General features: G+C 37.5%; 1 protein-coding gene across 1 annotated transcript; it reads right to left on the bottom strand.

Moving 5' to 3' along the window:
* Window positions 1-6,171: 6,171 nt before the first annotated feature.
* LOC139981559 (uncharacterized) lies at window positions 6,172-20,006 on the bottom strand. The gene is made up of 10 exons (XM_071994028.1): window positions 19,865-20,006; window positions 17,331-18,164; window positions 16,275-16,506; window positions 14,634-14,750; window positions 13,505-13,584; window positions 12,949-13,042; window positions 11,539-11,668; window positions 10,356-10,475; window positions 9,691-9,811; window positions 6,172-9,120 (listed from the first exon to the last, which is right to left on the bottom strand). Exons 2-9 carry the CDS (start codon window positions 18,140-18,142, stop codon window positions 9,777-9,779), a joined length of 1,620 nt encoding a protein of 539 aa, XP_071850129.1. The 5' UTR covers window positions 18,143-18,164; window positions 19,865-20,006; the 3' UTR covers window positions 6,172-9,120; window positions 9,691-9,776.
* Window positions 20,007-21,359: the final 1,353 nt, after the last annotated feature.

Raw genomic sequence — 21,359 nt, forward strand, 5'->3', positions numbered from 1 at the left:
TTTCATGACGGTCAAGCCTGCCTATAGAAAACCAGTCCTCAAATTCACTCGAGAATTAATAATTTGTCTCTTGACAGCACAAACTACCCCAAGTACTGCCATTAGGATTCATCCTCGAGCGCACCTACTTAATTGACCAGCCACCATATGATTGTAAACACAAGTGCTCTAATGGCCAGCACTACTTTCCTTTGTGAAGACAAATTCGGCTTTACCACTGAAATTGTACACTGTGTTTAATCATGAATTTGTGAAAAGGAGCGTTCAGTATGGCTAGCATCACCAATTCTTTTGGCCCAAAAACAGGGGTAAACTGGTATTTGCTATAGGCAGGAAAGATTGTAATGTTTGCTATGCATTTACCGGATTGATTTATTACCTGAATTCTCGCAAGGTTGGTGTATCCTCTGTGAAGTGTATGGGGCTAGCAACCGACACTGACAGATAATTAGCATAGACTGCTTGATGTCGACTTGCAGACTACATCTGTGCGATACCCTAGGCCAGATATGAGTATGTTACCAGAGTGAACGACCCACTAACGTGAGGATTTCTCTTTGAAAAAGGTGATCACGTAGGTGGTAGATTTATCATCTCATTTTCACCTACACGAACAGTCACAAGAGATGGTCTTGTCGTGTCTGACGAAGTTGATGAGGTATCGATTCGAGGAAGAAGAAAAAGGTCATTTGATGAGAGATTAGAAAGATGGGCGGGTACTGAAATATACTGCCATGCAGCTGGAGTGTGTTGTAATAGTAACGAAGGGCTGTCAGTAATCAGGGAAGTGAGAGAGTACATCCATGGTGTTGAAGTAAGATACGGATTGTCGATTTATGCGGTGCATGTCGTGGTTCATGTATGAAAGTGAGGTGACTCAGGTTATGTAATCTATACCTGTAACTAGGTAAACTGAGGTATCCATGTTTACAATTTATGGGTTAGATAAATATATATATATATTTTGATGGCAGGATAGTGTTAATCTTTGAAATTTGAGAATGAGTGACCATTTTATTTGACTTTCTAGCAGATTTAGTGGCAATACTATTAAACAACCTTTTAATGAAGTGGTACTAAATGGGGTTTTTTTTAATACCCGATGTACATCGTGTATAATTTATCCCAAATTTTACGTTCGGCACGAATAAGAATCTACGTGACATGACACAGACACGTAACGACTATATAAAAGTCCGCCTTAGAGGACTTCAAGACAATTAGCTTAATTTGTTCAGTTTTTTTTTTCTGTAGTGATCACTTAACAATTATTAAATATAACAATGTAATTAATTAATGGTTAATGATTGTTAATAGTACTATATCATTACTACTGGAATCCATGTGAAAGTAAGGCATACTGTACTGTAGTGTTAAGTTACCATGTAAACTGGCAAACGCAACTTGAGTAGGGAAATGGCGAATAGTTACATCCGAATGTAACCATGGCTGTTAAGACCGGCTTGAAACAGTACGGCTAATTTCTTAAATCCAAGGGTGACCATATTTTGCTCAGGAAATCCGGGGACATGATATTAAAGTTGCATCCCCCTCCCTCCCCTCCCTCCCTCCCCCCCTCCCCCCCTCTTGTCAAATTCACTATTTTTTTAATGGAAGTGTGGAATTTAGAAGACATTTCATCACATGGCAATTCTATGGTTTACAATTGATGGTCAAATGCCCAAGTTTTTGCAATAAATCCTTCATATACAAACATTTGTAGATTTCTCATGGCCTCTACAAATTTGGGGAATAATTTCTAGAAATTTGCTTAAATGATCCAGGGACAGTAATTGAAATCTGGAGACAATCCTTGGGGACACTTTCAATCCAGAGACTGTAAATGAAAATCCGGGACTGTCCCCCAAGTCCGAGAACTGGTCAGCCTCTGTTTATATCATCACAGGTGGAAACAAACCTCCAATTGGGTACGACTTAGTAATCTTTGATGTAGACGTTAAGTCCGAAGTTACATATGTTTAATCTTTTTGTGATTCTCGACCACAGTTAATGTCTTTAAGTATGTCATGGTAGGTTATTACCAGAGGACATTGGCTGTGATCAACGCTATAGAGGTAGGACATTGGCTGTGATTGACTGCTATATAGGTAGGACATTGGCTGTGATTGACTGCTATATAGGTAGGACATTAGCTGTGATTGACCGATATATAAGTAAGACATTAGCTGTGATTGACCGATGTATAGGTAGGACATTGGCTGGCGCCCAAAAGTGGGTTTTGGCAGCCTAGGGGAGGTCAAGAGGTGAATGCTATGTGTACAAGTTGAAAGGGTCATGAGTATTACATTTCAAGTTTAGAATGCGAGAAGTCATTTTAATAGTTTTCAAAAGTACTTTTCTAGCAGTTGTTATCCTCCAGAATTTTTTTCTCCAGACATTTTGGAGAGTAAAAACAAGGGAAGTATTATCAATGTGGCCAAATAACTTCTAAGATGATTCTCAAAGTTTTGAGACATGAATGACCATTATCCAGCCCTGTAGGTTTCTAGATAGAAGCATCTAGATAGAAGTCTCCAGATGCACATCTATCTTTCTCAAAATACAATAAATTAGCTCTTTTGATAATAATTGCGGAGGTAATATCAAAAGCAAACTCGAGTGTGTATTCACAGAACTGATTTAAACTGCTTTAAAAAGCCTTATTTTTTTCACCGGTGTTTTCATTTGAAAATGAAATATTCATTCATAGATTACGGGAGATAATTATGCAAAATCAAATTCTGTGGGGAATAAGTGTAAAGATTACGCCATTGAGAATAACAATATATATATATATATGTTTTTTTTTTGCCTTGGGTTATCTCTTTTCCATAGAACTAGAGAACTTCACAAATTTATGATTAAGTTCACATTGAACTAAAGATTCTCATTAATATAAATATTCATTTCATTTAAATTGGTTAACATATTCAGTCAGCATTTTTTTTTCAAGACTGGTTGGGATATCAGTGTGTGTATTGTCTCATATTAATAACAGATTTAACTAAACCTTGTGTCATAGCATAAGAGTTTTTTTCTTTCTTTACTGAGATAAGTGTCTTGTCATACTTTTTAAGAACTTGAATGTATATTTGGTAAAACAAAGTTTTATACTTCTTAAAAGATCTTTAAGGGGATCCTTATTGCTAGGGCTAATTAATATATTTTTAGGCTAATATTTTGATATTGTAAATTATTTGTAAATCCTAAAAGGAAAGAAAACTACATCCTTTACTTTCTCTCAAGGTTTTTTAAAATTTGATGGCATGAATAAACATAGTAGTCTATTCCATTGTCAAAGGGGGAAGAATAAAAGGTGATGTGGGAGAATGCTCCCATCTCATGTTATCGTGTCATGGTTTCTTTTGTTTCCTTCCTGTCTGTCTGTTTTTATGTGTTGGTGTTGGATAAGAGATGATCTAGCATCTCATAGCTCCTCCCCTTCCACCAATCACCTGATTTTTTTGGGGGGTGGGAGGTCCTTGACCCAGCCATCACTTTTTTCTGAGGGCTGGATTCTTGACCCAGCCATTTCTTTTGTATCTGTCTGTCTGTGAGTGTTTATATGTGTTTGTGTTGGATAAGGGATAATCTAGCATCTCATTGCTCCTCCCCCTCCACAATCACTTTTTTCTGGGGGGGGGGTCCTTGACCCAGCCATCCCTTTTTTATGAGAGGCAGATTCTTGACACCCCCCCCCCCCACGCCAACCTTTTTTCCTGGGTGGATCGATTCGTTTGATATAAATTTTGAAGCAGTCTGAACTGCTCATGCCATCAGTGCTGAAATCACTGTACTACTTCATTCCCCCCCCCCCCCCAAAAAAAAAGCAAGAATGGTATTCAGAAATACAACCTATTTCATTTTTGTTTTCATTGTTTAATTTCAGTGTGGTGGGGGGTGGGTGTCAATTAGTGCAGTATGTTACATGGATAAATTGATTACGAATATTTGCAGCTTTGCTGGAGATGAACGAACAGGCCCTGCTAAAATCGAGTGTTGAGAAGGGAAGATGTTTGTGGGGTGGGGGGGTTGTGTGGGAGGGGAGGGGCAGGATACAAAAATAAAATACTTAAAAAATGAAACCGTCTGATTGTCTTTATTTCACATCTTCCTGGCAAAATCTATGCATTTGATTCATCTGTGGCAAAAAAAAAATCGAAGATCCTCAACTAAATCGCTCATTAAATTTGCACTGATTGTATAAACCAGGTTTTCATTAACTTTATCCCCCCCCCCCCCCCCCACGAACCCCATGTGGATGTCAGTTGTCCACGAACCCCCAACCTTTCGAGACACGATATGAGTCATTATTATACTATAATACGCATAATAGCCGTATTTGTTTCATAATTCAGTTATTTATTAAATGCACGGTACAGTACTACTATGGCAACATATGCGTATGGAACCGAAGTTTGTCGATAGGTACGACTTTTGTACATAACTAAATGATATGATATATCAGATTTTAGTTCAACAAAAAGTACTTTCAGACACGTCTCACGAACCCCCTGGGATGGCTCACACACCCTTTGGTGGTTCAAGCACCCAGTTAGGGAACCCCTGGTATAGACCCTCCCATGCTCTCAAACAAGACACCTTCCCAGTTAACTTGAGTTTTGATTCCTTGAGTTTTAATTCATCTTTAGGATGTGCTGTAAACCAGGTTAGAAATGACACAAGTGCAAAGTACTGTTATGCAGTGGTTAGTTATCTAGTAAGGAAAAACTTCTAACACTAACCTTCACATTAAAGGTTTAAATCCCACACAAAAAAAATTATATTCTTTAAAAATTCCTTGCATTCTGAGATGCAAATATTAGAAACAAAACAAACTTCTGCAAAGTGTCATGTGGTTGATGCTATGTAACTGTAAACTCTTCATGTAGAAATCCAGGTAGAGGTTTTTAATTTTCTGATCTTTTCATCATCCTTGCGTTCTGAGGTTTAAATATAAGAAGCAAATAATATATCTCAACAGTTACAGTGGCGTAATTGGTAGTGCTCTGTAATGCTGACAGTCAGATAAATGCCATGTCTGGGGTTCAATTACAGGTAGAGGCTTCCTTTTTTTTTTAACTTTTCATCCTTTTATTCTGAGGTTCAAATATTAGAAACGAGCAATATTTCTCAACAGTTACAGTGGCGCAGTTGGTAGTGCTCTGTAACGTGAAGAGTCAGATATTTGCCATGTCTGGGGTTCAATTCCAGGTTGAGGCTTTTACTATTCTGATCTTTTCATCATTGCATGTCCTTCCATTCTGAGGTTCAAATATTAGAAACAAGCAATATTTCTCAACAGATACAGTGGCGCAGTTGGTAGTGCTCTGTAACGTGAAGAGTCAGATAATTGCCATGTCTGGGGTTCAATTCCAGGTTGAGGCTTTTACTTTTCTGATCTTTTCATCATTGCATGTCCTTCCATTCTGAGGTTCAAATATTAGAAACGAGCAATATTTCTCAACAGTTACAGTGGCGCAGTTGGTAGTGCTCTGTCACGTGAAGGGTCAGATAATTGCCATGTCTGGGGTTCAATTCCAGGTTGAGGCTTTTACTTTTCTGATCTTTTCATCATTGCATGTCCTTCCATTCTAAGGTTCAAATATTAGAAACGAGCAATATTTCTCAACAGATACAGTGGCGCAGTTGGTAGTGCTCTGTAACCTGAAGAGTCAGATAAATGCCATGGCTGGGGGTTCAATTCCAGGTTGAGGCTTTTACTTTTCTGTTCCTTGGAGAAGGTGGAAGTATAAATATAAGAAACGAAGTTTATCTATTGGGAACCAAAATGGTGTAATGGGTAGCTCTGCTACCTTTGAATCATTGGATCATCCTGCCAGTGTGGGTTCAAGTCCTAGGCGAGCAATTGCTGCAAAAGGACTTCGCTGGATGGGGTGGTGTAGATGGTTCCCCTCCCCCTTGACAAGGTTAACTCCGCGGCCTAGGTGAGTTATGCGGATCCCCTCCCCCTGACAAGGTTCCTGCGCGGCCTAGACGAATTGCGCGGACCTCCTCCCCCCCTGACTAGATTTATGCGCGATCCCCCCCCGGACAGGGAAAAATCTTTTAGAGAAAAAAGAACGAAGTCCACACAATTGGATCTTTAAATATTTCTTCTGCAAGCAAGAGCAGTTCTCCACCAACTGGTCTAGTGGTACAAAAAAAAAATTTGGAACACAAGGTCCCTGGTTCAATCCCCACCTAGTAACTTCTTTTACAAGGATACATTTAGATCAAACATCTATAATGGAGGAGTTTGAAAAGATGGTCCAAGAGAAAAATTATTTCTTTGACTGATGAGGAAACTATTTTATGTATCCTGGCAAAATTTGAAAATTCCTACATATTGCATTTATGACCTAGATCAAATTTAGACACTTCGTACCATAAGCAAGGGCAAAAAAAAGTGTGATGTCATAGTTGCACACAAAACTGCAAAACATTTTGAATGTAAAGAACTGAGACCAAATTTTGTTGGTGACATCAGCTTGCTTTAAGAAGTATTTAGCAGAATTTCATCAGTCAGAAATAAATTTTCACTGGGATTATCCTTTTACTCACCATTTCTTAGTAAAGATGACTGTAAGATGTAATTACAATAAATATTTCTGCCTTCTAATTAGTTTCTACAGATATTAAGTCAATAAAGCTGCATTTTAAATTGCCTTGTTGTGTTATCAAATCTGACCCAATGCCATGTAATAGCCACACATCAATGGAAACTCCTCAATTTGAGGGATACATGAATATACTGTATAAACCGTTTTACCAGTCACAATAAGGCAATTATTCACACATCCCATTATAGTTAAGAAATTTACATGTCAGACAAATTTAATGAATGCTTTTTACTGTTTCATTGTCAAAAATATTTTCAAAAATGTTTGGTCTAATTTTTTCTTCTTTTCATTATTCCTGGAGAAAGTTTGGTTGATTTGTGGAACAGGCAAGGTTTTCCTGAACTTTCCATCTTTTTTTTAGTTTCTCTGAAGTTTGCAGCCAAGTCAATACAAAATGCAACTTTAAACCAAAAACTAAATAAAAATATCATAATAATAACAAAAATAAAAATAATTAATGAAAAAAAATGCAACTTTAAACCACAGTACGTGTCAATGAAGCTAACAAAACTACATTTCTATCGGATATTAAAGGAAACTTTAAACCAAGCCATCATCTTTAGCTTGTATGAAAGTATTTGTCATGAACAACTTCCCACATATCAACGGGTATTCTCAATCCACCCTGGAGTTGAAAGTTTTCAAATTTCATGTCAGGGGTTTGTCAATCTGTTGTGACAATCTGTCACAAGGAGGTCAAACCTTTCACCTCCCCATTTGTTTATTTTTTTTTTCATATTCCAAGATGAAAAAAGAGTAATGATATAAGAACCGATCACATTATTCGTTCACAATAAGAACTGCAATAATGTAGATTTAACGGCATTTAGCAACCCACTATTACAGGAACTAAACATTGTCATAAATTCAGGCTTATGTAGCTGGTTTATTATGTCCTTGTTAGACTTGTTCAAGTCTTCCCCGTCGTGTACGGTGCAAGGGATACCGGCCATTGATGATGGTAAAGTTTTAGTTTCTTCATTAATATCGTAAAGTAGCCAATCACAAACAAGATTTGTGTTTCTTATATAAACACATTGACAAGTGCTAGATTGAACTTTACTAGTGACCACAATTATATGCTAATAATCTGCTGCCTAAATTGATGACATCAGACAAAGAATTAATCTTGACATGTTACAGTTCAGAGCAGACTACTACATTTTCTGTCCCATCTTTATAAGCTTGTGAGAAATGACTTGTTGAAACATCATTAGAGGGGCTTATCAGTCAAACTGGCTGTTATAATTAGTCTAAATGCATAATACTATTAGGTCAGTCCCTCAGAAGTAATGCAGAATTTAGCATTTAAATGTACAACATTTCTTGGTCTCGGAAATTAACTCTTTCACAATGTATGACAAAGTTATCAAACACAAATGGTTTTTCATTTCAGCCATAAATCCTCTGTTCTTTTAAATTACAGGTCTTATTTGTTGGATCTCTGGTCCTGTTTCAAACACCCATAAACTATTCATGATCAAATCGACCAAACTGTCAAATAAAACTTCAAGAAAAGGAAAACAAATCTAGTGAATATCAATTGTGTTCACACATTAATATCGTCTCACTGCTGTTTCAAGTTAAAGAAAACTGAGTAGATTTTTATACTGAAAATTATTAACAATCATCGTTAATATTAAGATCTACCTTAGTTTTACAAAAAACACCAGCATACAATACTACCAATTTAACAGTGATAGCCAAATATATCACACCCAGTCATCAAAAGTCACTTTCCTTAGATATATTAGATTTTTTAAACTGGGAGGAGGCTTCGGCTCTGGCAGAGGGAGGGGGACGGGGTGTAGGTGAGGGGGAGGAGGAGGGGAAGAGTGGGATCTGGCAGAGGGAGGGGCAGGGGGGCCCTTATGTAGGAACCCAGTGGCTAGAAGGCTTGTGAGTCAAACCCCTGAAGAACAGTTCTCTTCTGGGGGGACAGCCCAGCCACCGGTAAGGATCTTTTTCCCTTTTTCTTTTTCTCTTAGCTATAATAGTCTCATCCCAGGAGGGTGGGTTTGCCTGGTCTGGAGCAGCCTCCCAGTATTTATTTAAGTAATGAAGCTACCAATCTGAGTATTTGGCTTGTCTGCCTACCCTAACCAATATGAAATAAAATACATTAAATAGTCTGTTTTTTGTTTAAAAACTTATTTTGCTGACGGGCAGAAGCCCTGCTTCGCACAACTCGATCAGACTTGTCCCTCACTGGCCATCAGCATTATTTGTTTTTGAGAGTACTTAAATTCACTGTATTAACTTGGATGTGCATTTTAACACATCCTCTTCGCCTTGTCCTGTACCTGGGAGTAAGAGAAATAGAGGGCGCTGTTCTTCATTCTTTCATGTGCTTTCGTTTGAACTCCTTTAATTTTCTATGAACTTTCTTTCTAGGAAGTTGATATGACGACAGTATTATTTATCTGGCCTTACGACCAGTTAGACTTCTTTGCATGGTTGATATCTACAACCTATCATCAAGGGGACATGTGGTAACCTGAGAGGAGAGATGAAAAAATAACAAAATCTTTAAATCTTACAAAAACAAAATCAAATCATAAAAATAAAATGATACACAGTGAAAAGATGGCTTTATAAAAAATAAAAATGTAATAATTGTATCATCAGTAAGTTTATCTAGCATTGCAAACATTCAGACAATCTGCACTTTCCACATTATAATAATATTAATAATAATATTAATCGACAGTTATTTTTACCATGTTTAAGCGACCACAAATGTGGGAGAAACCAGCAAGGGCTTATGGATGACAACTTACACGTCGGGTGGCTTCCAATTCAACATTTTGGAACTCAAATTTGGAATCTTTTCAATTTAGAAAGTCATTTCAGATGTGAAAACTGTAGGTTGCTCTTGGATGAAAAAACCCACCTTACTATGACCCGGCCGGGAATCGAACCTGGAACCTCCCGATTGCTAAGCCTCATTGCTTCAAATGCCACCGCCTTTATCCACTCAGCCACAGTAATGGTACACATTATATTGCTATCAAACTGTTCATGTTTGGTGAATCATAAGGAAACAGACTGTACAACCCGTACGTACCTTTAATAAACAAACAGCTTGTGACAGTTTATAAAGCAGACCGCCAAAATCTGTCTCCGATTCTTGTGTCTGTTTTATTTCTGTTTTCATCTCTTAACCAGCAAAGAATGTAGAATAATTCCTGCAAGAAAGAAATGTAAAAATATCTTTTATGTTGGCAGGGTTTTCAATCAAATGTTTTACACATTTGGTAAAAACATTTCAAGAAATACAAGTGTCATCATTTAAAAAAAAAAATTTATTACAAAAGCAATAATTCCTTTATTACTCACTCCTCATTTTATAAATTTATTACAAAAGTATTAGTTTCTTTATTACTCTTCAACAATTTAAATGGTTCACAGTGAAGCAATAACCTAATATTTCACAACATCTTAAAAGGAATTATCTTTTTCCACACAGAGTAACATCTATACAGTCACCATGTCATGCTTGGTGTCACCCTCGGGAGTTTTTGTGAAACTTAAATATTAAAATTGAATCTGTCATTTGACCCTCTTTAAAGTCTTGAAGAGTTTTCAACTTTTGACGAATCTCTTCCGGAAGGTTCTGTCCTATGGAAGTATTCCCAGACATTGACGAGCATTGAATTAGCAATATCATGTCTCAATTGTAAATATATTTTGAGAATGGCTTTAAGAATAAATTTAAAAGTGACCTCTTACCTGTGGCTACAGATACATTCAGGGAGTCAATGTTTGGATGGAGGCGTCTCCCAGCTGGTATCGTAACGAGCTGATGACAATGAGTTCTGAGGGCTTCTCTTAGACCAAACCCTTCACTACCTACAAGATATGAAATTGAAATTTTATTCACAAATAATTTTTTGGGAAAATAACAGATATTCATACAAGACAAGCAACATGAAAGCAGGCAGCTCATGTGGATTCTATTTACTTTTTTTTATAATTTAATACCTTAAGATTTACATGCAAACTGACCATTCACTAATTATAAAGAATATTCATAATAAATGAAAAGCTGTCAAAATTTACTAAAAAATGACCACAATCAGTAAAGAAACAGCATATGTTTGTAACAGTTTAGGTTGTCCACAGATATATTTGAATTGAAGAAGGATATTTTTTGTGAGAACCTTTGTTTTTACAATGTCACCATGGTAACAAACCAATGTTGAAGCACATCAACAGCACTAATGCAGTATGAAAATCAGAGCATCTGAAACAATTTTCTGACTGAATTTCTGTGTTTTCAAGAGCGACTCAAAATCTCATCCACATCGATTTAAGAGATTTGGAACCACGTATGACCTCACATAGCGACAAATTTGCATAGTCATGGTACAGGAAATTCAAAGAAGGACAGGAAATTGAAAGACAAATGAGCCAGCTGTCTAGTATGGGTAGCTCATTGTTGGCTAAAATTTCTGCAAGCAAGGTTTTTTTCTAGACGAAATGTCACTTGGCTTGACTGGTGATAATTTAACAGATTAGTTATATACAGTAGGGCCAGGTATTCAAACTGGTTGGGGGAGGGGGGTTTGAACGCAACCCTCTTTAGGGTGGCCAAATGTTTTGGAGGGACGCCAAAAATTTGGTAGGAAAGAAACATCACCAATTGTTTTGCGGAAACAGTGAAGAAATATTTAACACAATTTCTTGAAAACAATTGCAAAATATAACACCACTTTACATATTTTTTTACCTGTTAACTGTTTAACAATTTCTCAAATGTAATGGGGGATACCTCCCCTCCTTAAGGCCCTCTTTCTCAGACTACCACATTACTACAGGAGGATCCCCAAGATGATCAAGGTGAAAATTGGGGTTCACCAAGTTCCCCTCTCCCCCCACTCCCCCTCCAAAATGATTTGTCAATTAATCTCACCAATCACTAATACAGTAGGTCTCGACAGTCCTAAGTTCCTACAGGGCACAACGGGTACAGTTTGGTCCAGAGATTGTCCGTCTCCCTGGCTGGTCGCTCCCATGATCAGCCATCCTAAACTAGCAAGTTCCTGAAATGGCAATGTAATAGAGGATTCAAAGAGAGGCAGAGGCATTGCTTTGACATGAGTATGACAACAGACAAAATAAAACTGAGAAGTTTCAAACTACTTGGTATGATTGACAGATATCGTGAGAAATGTTGTGTGTGTCTTTGAAGAGGATCCACCTAGACTCGGAAGTTAGAAAGCTCACATCTTTTACATTTTCGCTCCAAATGTTGGAAATGGTGGAAATTTATGAAAATAGTATGAAACGAAATTATGACCTCAAACTGAAAATATTCACCGAAATATTCAATCCTACATTCAGCTAAGCAGTATACAGTTTGATTGGTTAACGACGTTGCTCGTCAGTGTTGTTTCAAGGCGAGACAGATTGACATATTTGGTCATGTGAAGAAATTAAAACTAAAGAGGGTTCAAAGAGAGACATGACGTAAGTATGACAACAAACAAAATGTTAAGAAACTTTCAGACTATTTGGTATAATTGACAGAAGTATCGTGAGAGAAGTTGTGTTTGTTTAAAGTTTAAAATTTTGTCTTTGATAAGGGATCCACCTAGACTTGAAAGTAAAAATATATTTTGTTTTATTATAAATGTGAATGAAATTTATGAGAATAGAATTAAAGGACACTTAAACTACAAACTAAGAGCATTCACTTTGTTTGGTTTACAACTTTGATGTTCGTATTGGTTCGAGAAAGAGATTGATTTATTTAGTCGTGTGAGCAAAATATCATGTCCAGATTAGTTAGGGTGTTCATATACAGAGGGAAGGTAGTCATACCGAACAAACAGCTAAGCCTGAAAAGAGAGTGGGTCATAGGGCCTACGGGGACCGGAGACTAGCAGTACGTGGTCAGGAAAGAATAGAGAGGGCCTGGGAGAATATGGGATAAAGAATTCTGTATTCTTATTTTCATACATATAACCAGGGGAGTTGGAAGGGGGAGGGGGAAGTTGGAGTGGGAGGGGAATGAGAAAGCAAAAATGAGGAGAGAGGGTAGTGACATCATTGTCTACAGCACTCGACTTTGCTCTTGAGGCCGCTGAGAACAGCAACATTTTCTCAGTGTTTATAGATGACTTAAATTAGTAGGCATTCGCTGAAAAGACTCAACATGGGGAATGGTAGGACCGTAATACCGTAGTGTTTTTAATTTACAGAGCTGGCTACTGTGTTATATAATGACAGTGAGTGAAAAGGGTGGACTATAAATATATCGACGGTATTTTTACCAATCGAATGGGTCGCCTCGATGACGAAACGACGACGAGAATATTACCTGTAGGAAGCTTGCCATATTTGCAGCCGAGTAAACTGGCATAACCTCGGTGATTCCACTGCTGGCCTTACTAACGGTAGAGGTCAAAGGGCAACTGAAAATAATAAATAATTAGAAAATTGATGTTAGAAGAAAAAAAAAATGATTTCATTATTCATACACTGGTTGTCACAAATTGATTCATAACGATGCATATTACACGTTCGTGAATATTAAAGTTTGCGAGTGGGTGCTACTCTTTTTTGGTTCTTTTTTAAAAGTAGAGACTTTCAATACTTTCAATATTGTGCATTTTATTGAGATAGAAATAGTACTAGCCTAAAATGGAAAGCTGGTACAATTTTCCCAGATAAAAGGGTGCCAATTGTGTGCAATATATTAACACACCATTCTGTTACCAATTAAACATCTTTTTCAAATGTAACATTTGAATTTCATAGTACCAAGAGTTATGTCTTAACTTCATACATAATATGGAACTTTATAAAGCTTTGGTCTTACCCACACCTCCTGAAGTTTCTGAAGCTAATGTCACCAAAATTGTTCAAATTATTACCATTTGTATTTGCTGGCTACAATCTTGTCCACACCAAGGAAGTATGCTGATCTCATTAAGGCACCGAGGTTCATTGGATCCTAAAAGAAGGGAAAACAAGGATACAAATTTCACAAGGATGCTTTGGAAAATGTTCCTTTTTCATCTATTAAAACAAGTTTTCTGGTGGATTATCATTTTTTAAACATATACCATAGGAATTTCAAAGTTATATGGACACACGTCAAACACATGCTTGTGTGTTTAACCAGAAAGCCAGCAGGTTTGATGTTTCCTTGACTTCTATGTTTATACTGTATATGGAATCAACTGATTGATAGAGCAAACTGAGGAAAATGTATCCTGAATTCAAGTACCAGAACATCAGAAAAGAGTTCCAGAAAACTTGATCATTGCAAAGGTACTACCCTTCTAAAAGTTGATGACAGACAACAGTTATTACTGCAAGTGGAAAACCCTCTCATCCACCTAAAATAGGAAAGATCAAATCCTAACACAGAGAAGCCATTAATCAGGAATGGTTGAGACTTCAATAACAGTCTATCAGCATCATATCTGGGCAAATATTTGGACAATATCTGCCACTAAATGCCCTTGTGGAAATACAAGCACTGATAAGGGCAACTGTAACGGCTTAAGGTCAAAGGATTCTGTGTCAGATAAATCCATGAGGACTTTAATCTTGAAAACTCAGAGCTGTTTAAGATATTGTGTAGTAAATTCTGACTTAGAAAGAAATGACATCTTAAACAGCATCTTTAAACCTGTTCGAATTAATTATGGTGAAAGCATGGATGTCTACCAAAATAGTGAGAGCAATGAAATATTACCCTGATATGGTATAAACTCTCAGGGGATTACTAATTAGGTTCCTAAATATAAAAGTTATTCTTAATTTCATTGCAACAATATCAAATAAGGTCTGACCAATTATGTGCTTTCCTGTACACCATGTCCTTGCACAAAATGTCGAAAGAAAAACCTCATTACTGACCACATCCCTAACCAAAAAGAAAGGTTTCAGAGATTAAATTCTGCTAGCTTTAAGCAACCATTGACTTGAAGCAAATTAGTCTCTCATTGTAAATGTTTGTAAAAAGAGTCTTTTTTTTAAAAAGAATATTCTTACCAAGATTTGATCCAATGCTAATACACAGAATGGCTTATCTGCTGGTATCGTCAGAAGTTCACTCGATATTTTGGATAAGTGCTCAAAATGGAGAGGGCTCACTTCCAAGCAGACACCCTTTGAAGAGAATATCGGGGAAATAAACATGAAAGATATGCAGTAAAACTGGACACCTGGCTCATTGTGACAATTATTATAAACGATAAATTATACTAATCACAAAATCATGTTTTATCTAATTTTAACTAATTATCATTGAAAGAGTAGTACAGAGGTACAGTTTTTAATATTTTCATATTTAGGGAGACCAAATAAATTTCCTAAATCAACACTTTTATGATAATGCTGGTTAAGAGAAAATTATATTTTAAAAATAACCTCAACACCCTACAACTCACCCTCCCCCCCCCCCCCCGGCACGCTGGCTCATCTCAAATTTTTAATTGGATGGTTTTGACCTCATGTGAATCACTTTACATCCATATAGCCAACCTACTGTAGTTGGGCCATGTATTCCACAGAATAAATATGTGGGAACGATGCCTTCTTCAGATGAATATTTTACTCCTGGATGCAGTAGTCAAATAGCTGCCTCTCTTTTAATCCTAAAATTATAACTTGTTAATGTCGCCATGGAGTCTGTTTTTACCTCCATGATGTCACTAACTGATACAAGATTAAATTCCAGCTAATGAAAATCTGCGGACATGATACTGACATTGACACATACCCCCCCTCACCCCCGTCCCCCTCACTCCATACTGATGTAACTTGGTCTGTACGTACACTGTATGTTTAATGGTAGAGTGACATTTTGAGAATCTCTTGAGTGTTTTGGTGGTGCCACTATATGTTACAAGGATATATCCAAGTTTAAAACACCTCATCCTATCTCAAGCTGTCTCTACAAACACAAGGCTAAAAGGATAACCTTGAATTAATTCAGGGCCTATTTTTTCAAATGTGAAGATATTCCCAGGGCGGTACATACAATCCGGGGACAATACCGAGGAAACTTGAGATCCGGGGGAGGGTACACAAGAGATCCAGTAACTGTCACCAATAATCAAGGACGTCTGGTAAGCTAGTTAGACCTCTCTTGGCAAGAGGAAATACAAATCATTCCACAAGCTACTTGAATCAGGGGAGATATGGAAGGCCATTATTTAACTTTCATAATTAAACACTACCACAAAGTCAGTGTGAGAGTCACACATGTTTACAGTTCAACAGGCCCTCTACAAGGGAATAATTTATCCAGTATTGCAACTGCAAATTTTTACGGAAATTGCTAAAGAGATGTACAGTGTAGCATTTGTTGTACACAGGAGCCAATAGTATTTTATAAGAGACAAAGTTTCAGAGCCTCAAAAACAGCTACAAAAAAATTTGAACACCAAACAAACACCGAACACCAATCAGACACCAAACAATTCTGTGTCTATAATCTGTGACAAACAATTCTCCTAAACTCGAGGACATCTTTGTCTGTTATTTAAGACTCCTCAATGTCAGAAAAAGAAATTGGAGGCTCGGGAACAGTGAATCTAAAGAGACCGATTATACATTTCAATTTAGGCATGCTAAAAATCTGGATAATATCACATCTTGGTAAATGCTTATAACATCTTAAATGCATACCTGATGAGGTCTCCCCTGTGACAATTTATTCAGTTCTCCTCTACTGGTTTCATGCAGCACTACCCCTCTCTCCTCGAGCAATCTGACAATCTCCTGGGCTTCATCACGAGCAGATATTTTGAAGGCTTCCAATACGAATGCTTTATGAAACTGCCTCCTCTTCTCTTGTAAGGCCAGCAGACAAGGAGACACACCATACAGTACTTCATGATTCTGACCAATTTGGGGTTTTCTGCAAAAAAATGATAAAAGAAATAAATATTTATTCATCATACTCAAATGTACTCTAATTTCCTTGATAACTTTGTGAGCAATGAAGTTTGAGAAAAACATTCATCCATGCATGGTGACGTCAACTCTATAGTCGAATACATGAATGCAAATGGAATCAGAGTAGGTTTTAGTAAGGAAAGGATATCCAAGTCCTGTTTTGAAGGACTTGCCACTCCCTCCCTAGCTCCCTCCCTCCCTCACCACTTCCAACCCTACCTTCCAACACATATTTAACTCCCCACTTTGAAAGCAGAGGCAGGAGCATGTCTTTGTGCCTCCCCGACTTTTCTAGCTAGGGATTACACTCCAGGGTATTGATGGATCATTCACCTTAGGGATCCTAGGAATTAGCCAAATATAAGTGCCAGGAAATCAAGAATGCATATACAGTACTTCATATTCCTTGAAGTATCTCATTGGATAACGAGTAGTCACGTGGCCTGTAATTGAAACACTCTACAGTACAACAACAAAAATTTTCTGGGGAAGGACTTCAATCCCATACCAACTTCCAGCCACCCCCACCCAAAAAATTCCCATTCTTTTGGAAACATTATATCATGGATCTCCAGTATCAATCTGCATCCTCTACAGAATACTCCCCCCCCCCCAACCCATCTTGCCTACTTTCTTACGACAACACACCCTGATTAAAAAACAAACTTAAATCCAATCTAACTCCATTTCCTTACGATGTAGACTGACCTCAATTTATGACACTTAAAATTATTCTCATGAGTTCTACAGTAGATAAGTGAAATAAATTTGATACAAGTAACAAACCTTTTATGCTGGCTTTGTTTATAGGCATTCCCCCAGGAATTCTTCACTGTTCTTTTCTCTTTCAATGAGCTGCTCACTTCATTTGATTCATGGTTTCTTGAATCGTTCTGTCCATCAACCTCATCCACCAATTCTCCAGCAGTTTCAAGCTGATCTTCATGCGCCTCATTTAAATTCACTCTATTGGCAAAGGAATCTGTTTTTTCTTGAATTCTTTGCTGAGATTGCCAAACTGACTTTTCTTCTAAATGTTCTCTGTCAGTCCTCTCAGATTCTTGGACATCCTCTGTACCAAAGCATTCTAATATCTCTGACCCGTCTGGTCCTCCTGAGGAAGATGTAACTTTTAAGTCTTCCACTACTCTGTCTCCGTGTTTACCATTGATGATAAAAGTCCCACTCAGTCCTAAATCTGACTCGGGAAAATACGAAGCGTCGATACTATCATCACTGTTTGGTTGGTCTTGCAATCTTGAATCTGCTACTGGATTATTTTCCCAAATGTTTTGTTTCTCTGCATCATTATTGTCACATGAATGAGAAAGATGTTTAGCGACTTCAGCTCTTGATAAACCTTTGCTGTGTCCGGGGGATCTAGACTTTTGAGAAACTTTCTTACTCCAATTATTCGGCGTGGAAGATTTGGACGTCTTATGGTCAGGATTATTCTTTGGCCATCTTATAATTGTTTTCTTACTTAACCATCTACAGTGAGTATAAGGTTTGGTAAAGTAAGCAGTTCTCAGAAACTGAGAGAGATGAGAGGTTCGGGTGAAAACACAGTGAAGATGAGGCGCACATGATGTAATCATCTTGAGAATGTCAAAGGTCAACCTGAAAGAAAGGTGGAATATGTTTTTTAGTCATGTGGTACTGCTAAGTCTTGTAAGACAAATATTAGTTGTTACTGTTGTTGACATCAAATTCCCAAGCATATATAGCTTCTTTTGCAGATAAATTAAAATTGTTGCATTTTGTTAATGCTGCCCTACAACACATCAGGCAACCCTGCATATATACAGTATCCTCTTGAAACAGGTACACTTCAACCAACCTGACATAATGACATCTCGTTTACACATGCGAACCTTAGCCTAGTTTCAACCCTTCATTAACAAGCACAAGCTAGCATTTGTAACGCTTCTGGAAATTTCCCATCATAAGCTGTAGTGTTTCCAGGCTTGAATATGGTGACACAGATGGTTAGTCTTGGCTATCCGTCAGTAGCATGATGGGCGCACTTAAGGATTTGATTAAAGCTGTCTACTGTATCAACGAAAAATTGAAATCACTCCACTGTATGCATTTTTCATATGTGTTGTTCCTCTGTAAAGATCTCAAAATATTTATTGTTCTGTGCCTACGCAACATACTGTACAATTGAGCAGAATTTGACCTCAAATGTCTGCTGTCATACCCCTAAATTGACACATTCGTCGATAAGATAACTGTAGTGTAGGCCTAAGTATACATCCATCGACATTGTATGCTGTTTGCTATGCTCTGAGCCTCTAGGCAATGATTGGTCAGGTCCCAGAGAGTAGTGGTATTAATTATATTGTGGTAATTTGGGGTTTTTTTTAGGGAGTAAGATTTCCAAATGCCCAAAACATGTGCAAATCAGGGGGGAAAGTGTTAGAAGCTTAAAAAAAAACACAATTTGATCAGCATATACCTGAAATGGATTCATACTCATGAAATATGTAACTCTGCTTGACTGCAAGAAAAATTAGGTTGCCTGCTGTATTGTTGCTAACTTGCTAGTAATATTTCAAATTTTCAAGGGGGGCGTCAATTACGAAGGTGCATCAATTAAGAAGCCTTTAATACTATATACAACTCTACATTGGGCCTTACTAAATACTAGTTTAATAATTGATATAAAGTAAGCTTTTCAGGTCTAATATAAGTGACAATAACTGTAGTGAGTATTGCAAAAGACCGCAACGCTGTGGATCATTGCCTTAAGGTAGCATACGCCTATTAAAAGCCCCATTGACTTACACACTAAATCACAAAAGTAATGTGGTCTCTAAGTCTAGATAGAAGTTTTCACTTGCTAAACGCTACCCATCACCGGATAGCTGACAAATTGGCCTTTCATGGCATCATCAATTTTCCGTACCATGAGAGTGAAGATTTTTTGCTATCCGAGCCGGAAGTTTTCGTCACTTGTAAACAAACCTCTTCACTCAGTGGTCAACAAATTTCCTACGCTGCTCCTGGGAGGCCTAAAGGGGTCTAAAATTGCCTCAATTGACCCAATTTTCTACCCCCATGTACTTCCGTTCATTCTCTTCAACATGCAAGCCACAAAAAACTAGATTATGATTGATAACAGGTCACAAAAGATGTTCTCCCGCTGCTTTTTGCCACCTTAAGGCCTAACCTAGTCTAGGAACATATTGACATGGCCTAAGCTAGGCCTAGCCTACATTGTAAAAGTACGGGATGCACGTTGGAGCTCAATTAACGTTTGAATTATATGCTATGAAAGTGATTTAAAACATTTGAAATTATTCATGTGTTGTTACTTCGTTCTTTGAACAATGCCCGCTAATGTTGGTAGAGCACTCCAGTCTTTACTCAGCAGCAAAGTTCAGATACATGTACGTGCTGTGCTGCCTTTGGATGATCGATATAACATGCACGTTCAAATGTGTGCTTCCCTGTATTCACCACGCATCTATGGAGCGCCATGCGAGTCATCGTTTCAACTAATAAAAGGATAGTTCAGAGGAAAATTTATGTTTTACTAATGAAAGATGAATATATACTTAGCATCCAGGTGATCTTTAGATCCACTTTCTGCATGGCGTTTCCGGGAATTTGATAGTTGGATCAATGTCAATGTTTAACTGTACCATAAGTGAAGCATACAGTTTTGATGTCACAACTGGCACGTACACTGACAGCAAACGGTCACGTTCTTTATCACTGTATTGTTTTGACTTTAGACTGGATACCGGTAGGTTAAAGGCTTTGCTTCAGGGGATGTGAGCTTATCAATACCTCACGATGACTTTAGTGTATTAATGTTGGTTAATGCATCACATATTTGAAGAAAAAAAATGGACGAAGATGTTATAGAAAAACAACTAAACAAATTTGTCAATGTGCATCTATGACATACATCACACTTGTTTGCTTCTAGTTTATACTTTTGGTACAAAACATGTCCACTTCAAATATTGTTATCTCACAACCAGGTCGGGCTCCGTAGTCAATTCTATCACCGGGGTCCCATTTTGCACTCGTCCTGAAAATAAGGATACACCAGTCTATTTTCTGTACTCCAGACTCTCCCGTGCCCCTCCATATCTTTCTGATCCCCCTAATTTACAGCATAGCCGGACCTCGACCTCCCTCAACTAACCAGGCCTGACAAATGGCAGCCCGAAAAGAATTCAAAGTTTCATAATCAAGTTAATTTCTTAGTTGTGGTGATGGGTAGGGAAGTGCTCACCGTGTTCACTTCTTTACTTAAAATTGATGTTTGGGATTTACAACTAAAGCAGCTTTGTGATTACGAAACTTTGTAAATGACCAAACAAAGACAGTATAGAGCTTCTGTCTCCAATATAACTGATCAGCAGATTGTATCTAATGAATATTTCGATTTTAGAATTTCGTTGCTCAATCTGCACCTTTTATTGTGTAACACTGTAGGGCCTATATTAACCACATTCAAAATCTAACATGGGAATTTCCACAAAGTTTTCCTTCCGATAACGATCATCAAAACTCAGCATTGTTATCGTAGTTTTAGTAGTAGTGATTTCTGTCAATGAAAGCAGTTACCAAATGAATGTAGAACGCAAAAGTCCACTTTAAAGCACCTTTCTTGAGTTTATGTTAAATGTCTTTTAGTTATAATATTGTAGTTTACACGCAAAAGGTCGCAAAAAGAGAGAAAGAGAGACAGAGAGGAAAAAACTCCGATGGAGATAGTGAGCCTGATAAACCTTTCAATCCGTTTATTGACAAATTTAGCCGTCTCTATCTATAGACTACATATGAATTAAATTT

The sequence above is a fragment of the Apostichopus japonicus genome, chromosome 15 (genome assembly GCF_037975245.1).
Source record: "Apostichopus japonicus isolate 1M-3 chromosome 15, ASM3797524v1, whole genome shotgun sequence".
Classification (NCBI taxonomy): domain Eukaryota; kingdom Metazoa; phylum Echinodermata; class Holothuroidea; order Aspidochirotida; family Stichopodidae; genus Apostichopus; species Apostichopus japonicus.

Bases quoted from the DNA above. Each gene is read 5' to 3' on its own strand.
- LOC139981559 (XM_071994028.1), bottom strand. From the start codon at position 18,142: ATGATTACATCATGTGCGCCTCATCTTCACTGTGTTTTCACCCGAACC. The intron at 13,585-14,633 runs GTAAGAATATTC...CCCTTCTTTTAG, and splicing joins TAGCATTGGATCAAATCTTG to GATCCAATGAACCTCGGTGC. The intron at 11,669-12,948 runs GTAATATTCTCG...TTGCCATTTCAG, and splicing joins ATATGGCAAGCTTCCTACAG to GAACTTGCTAGTTTAGGATG.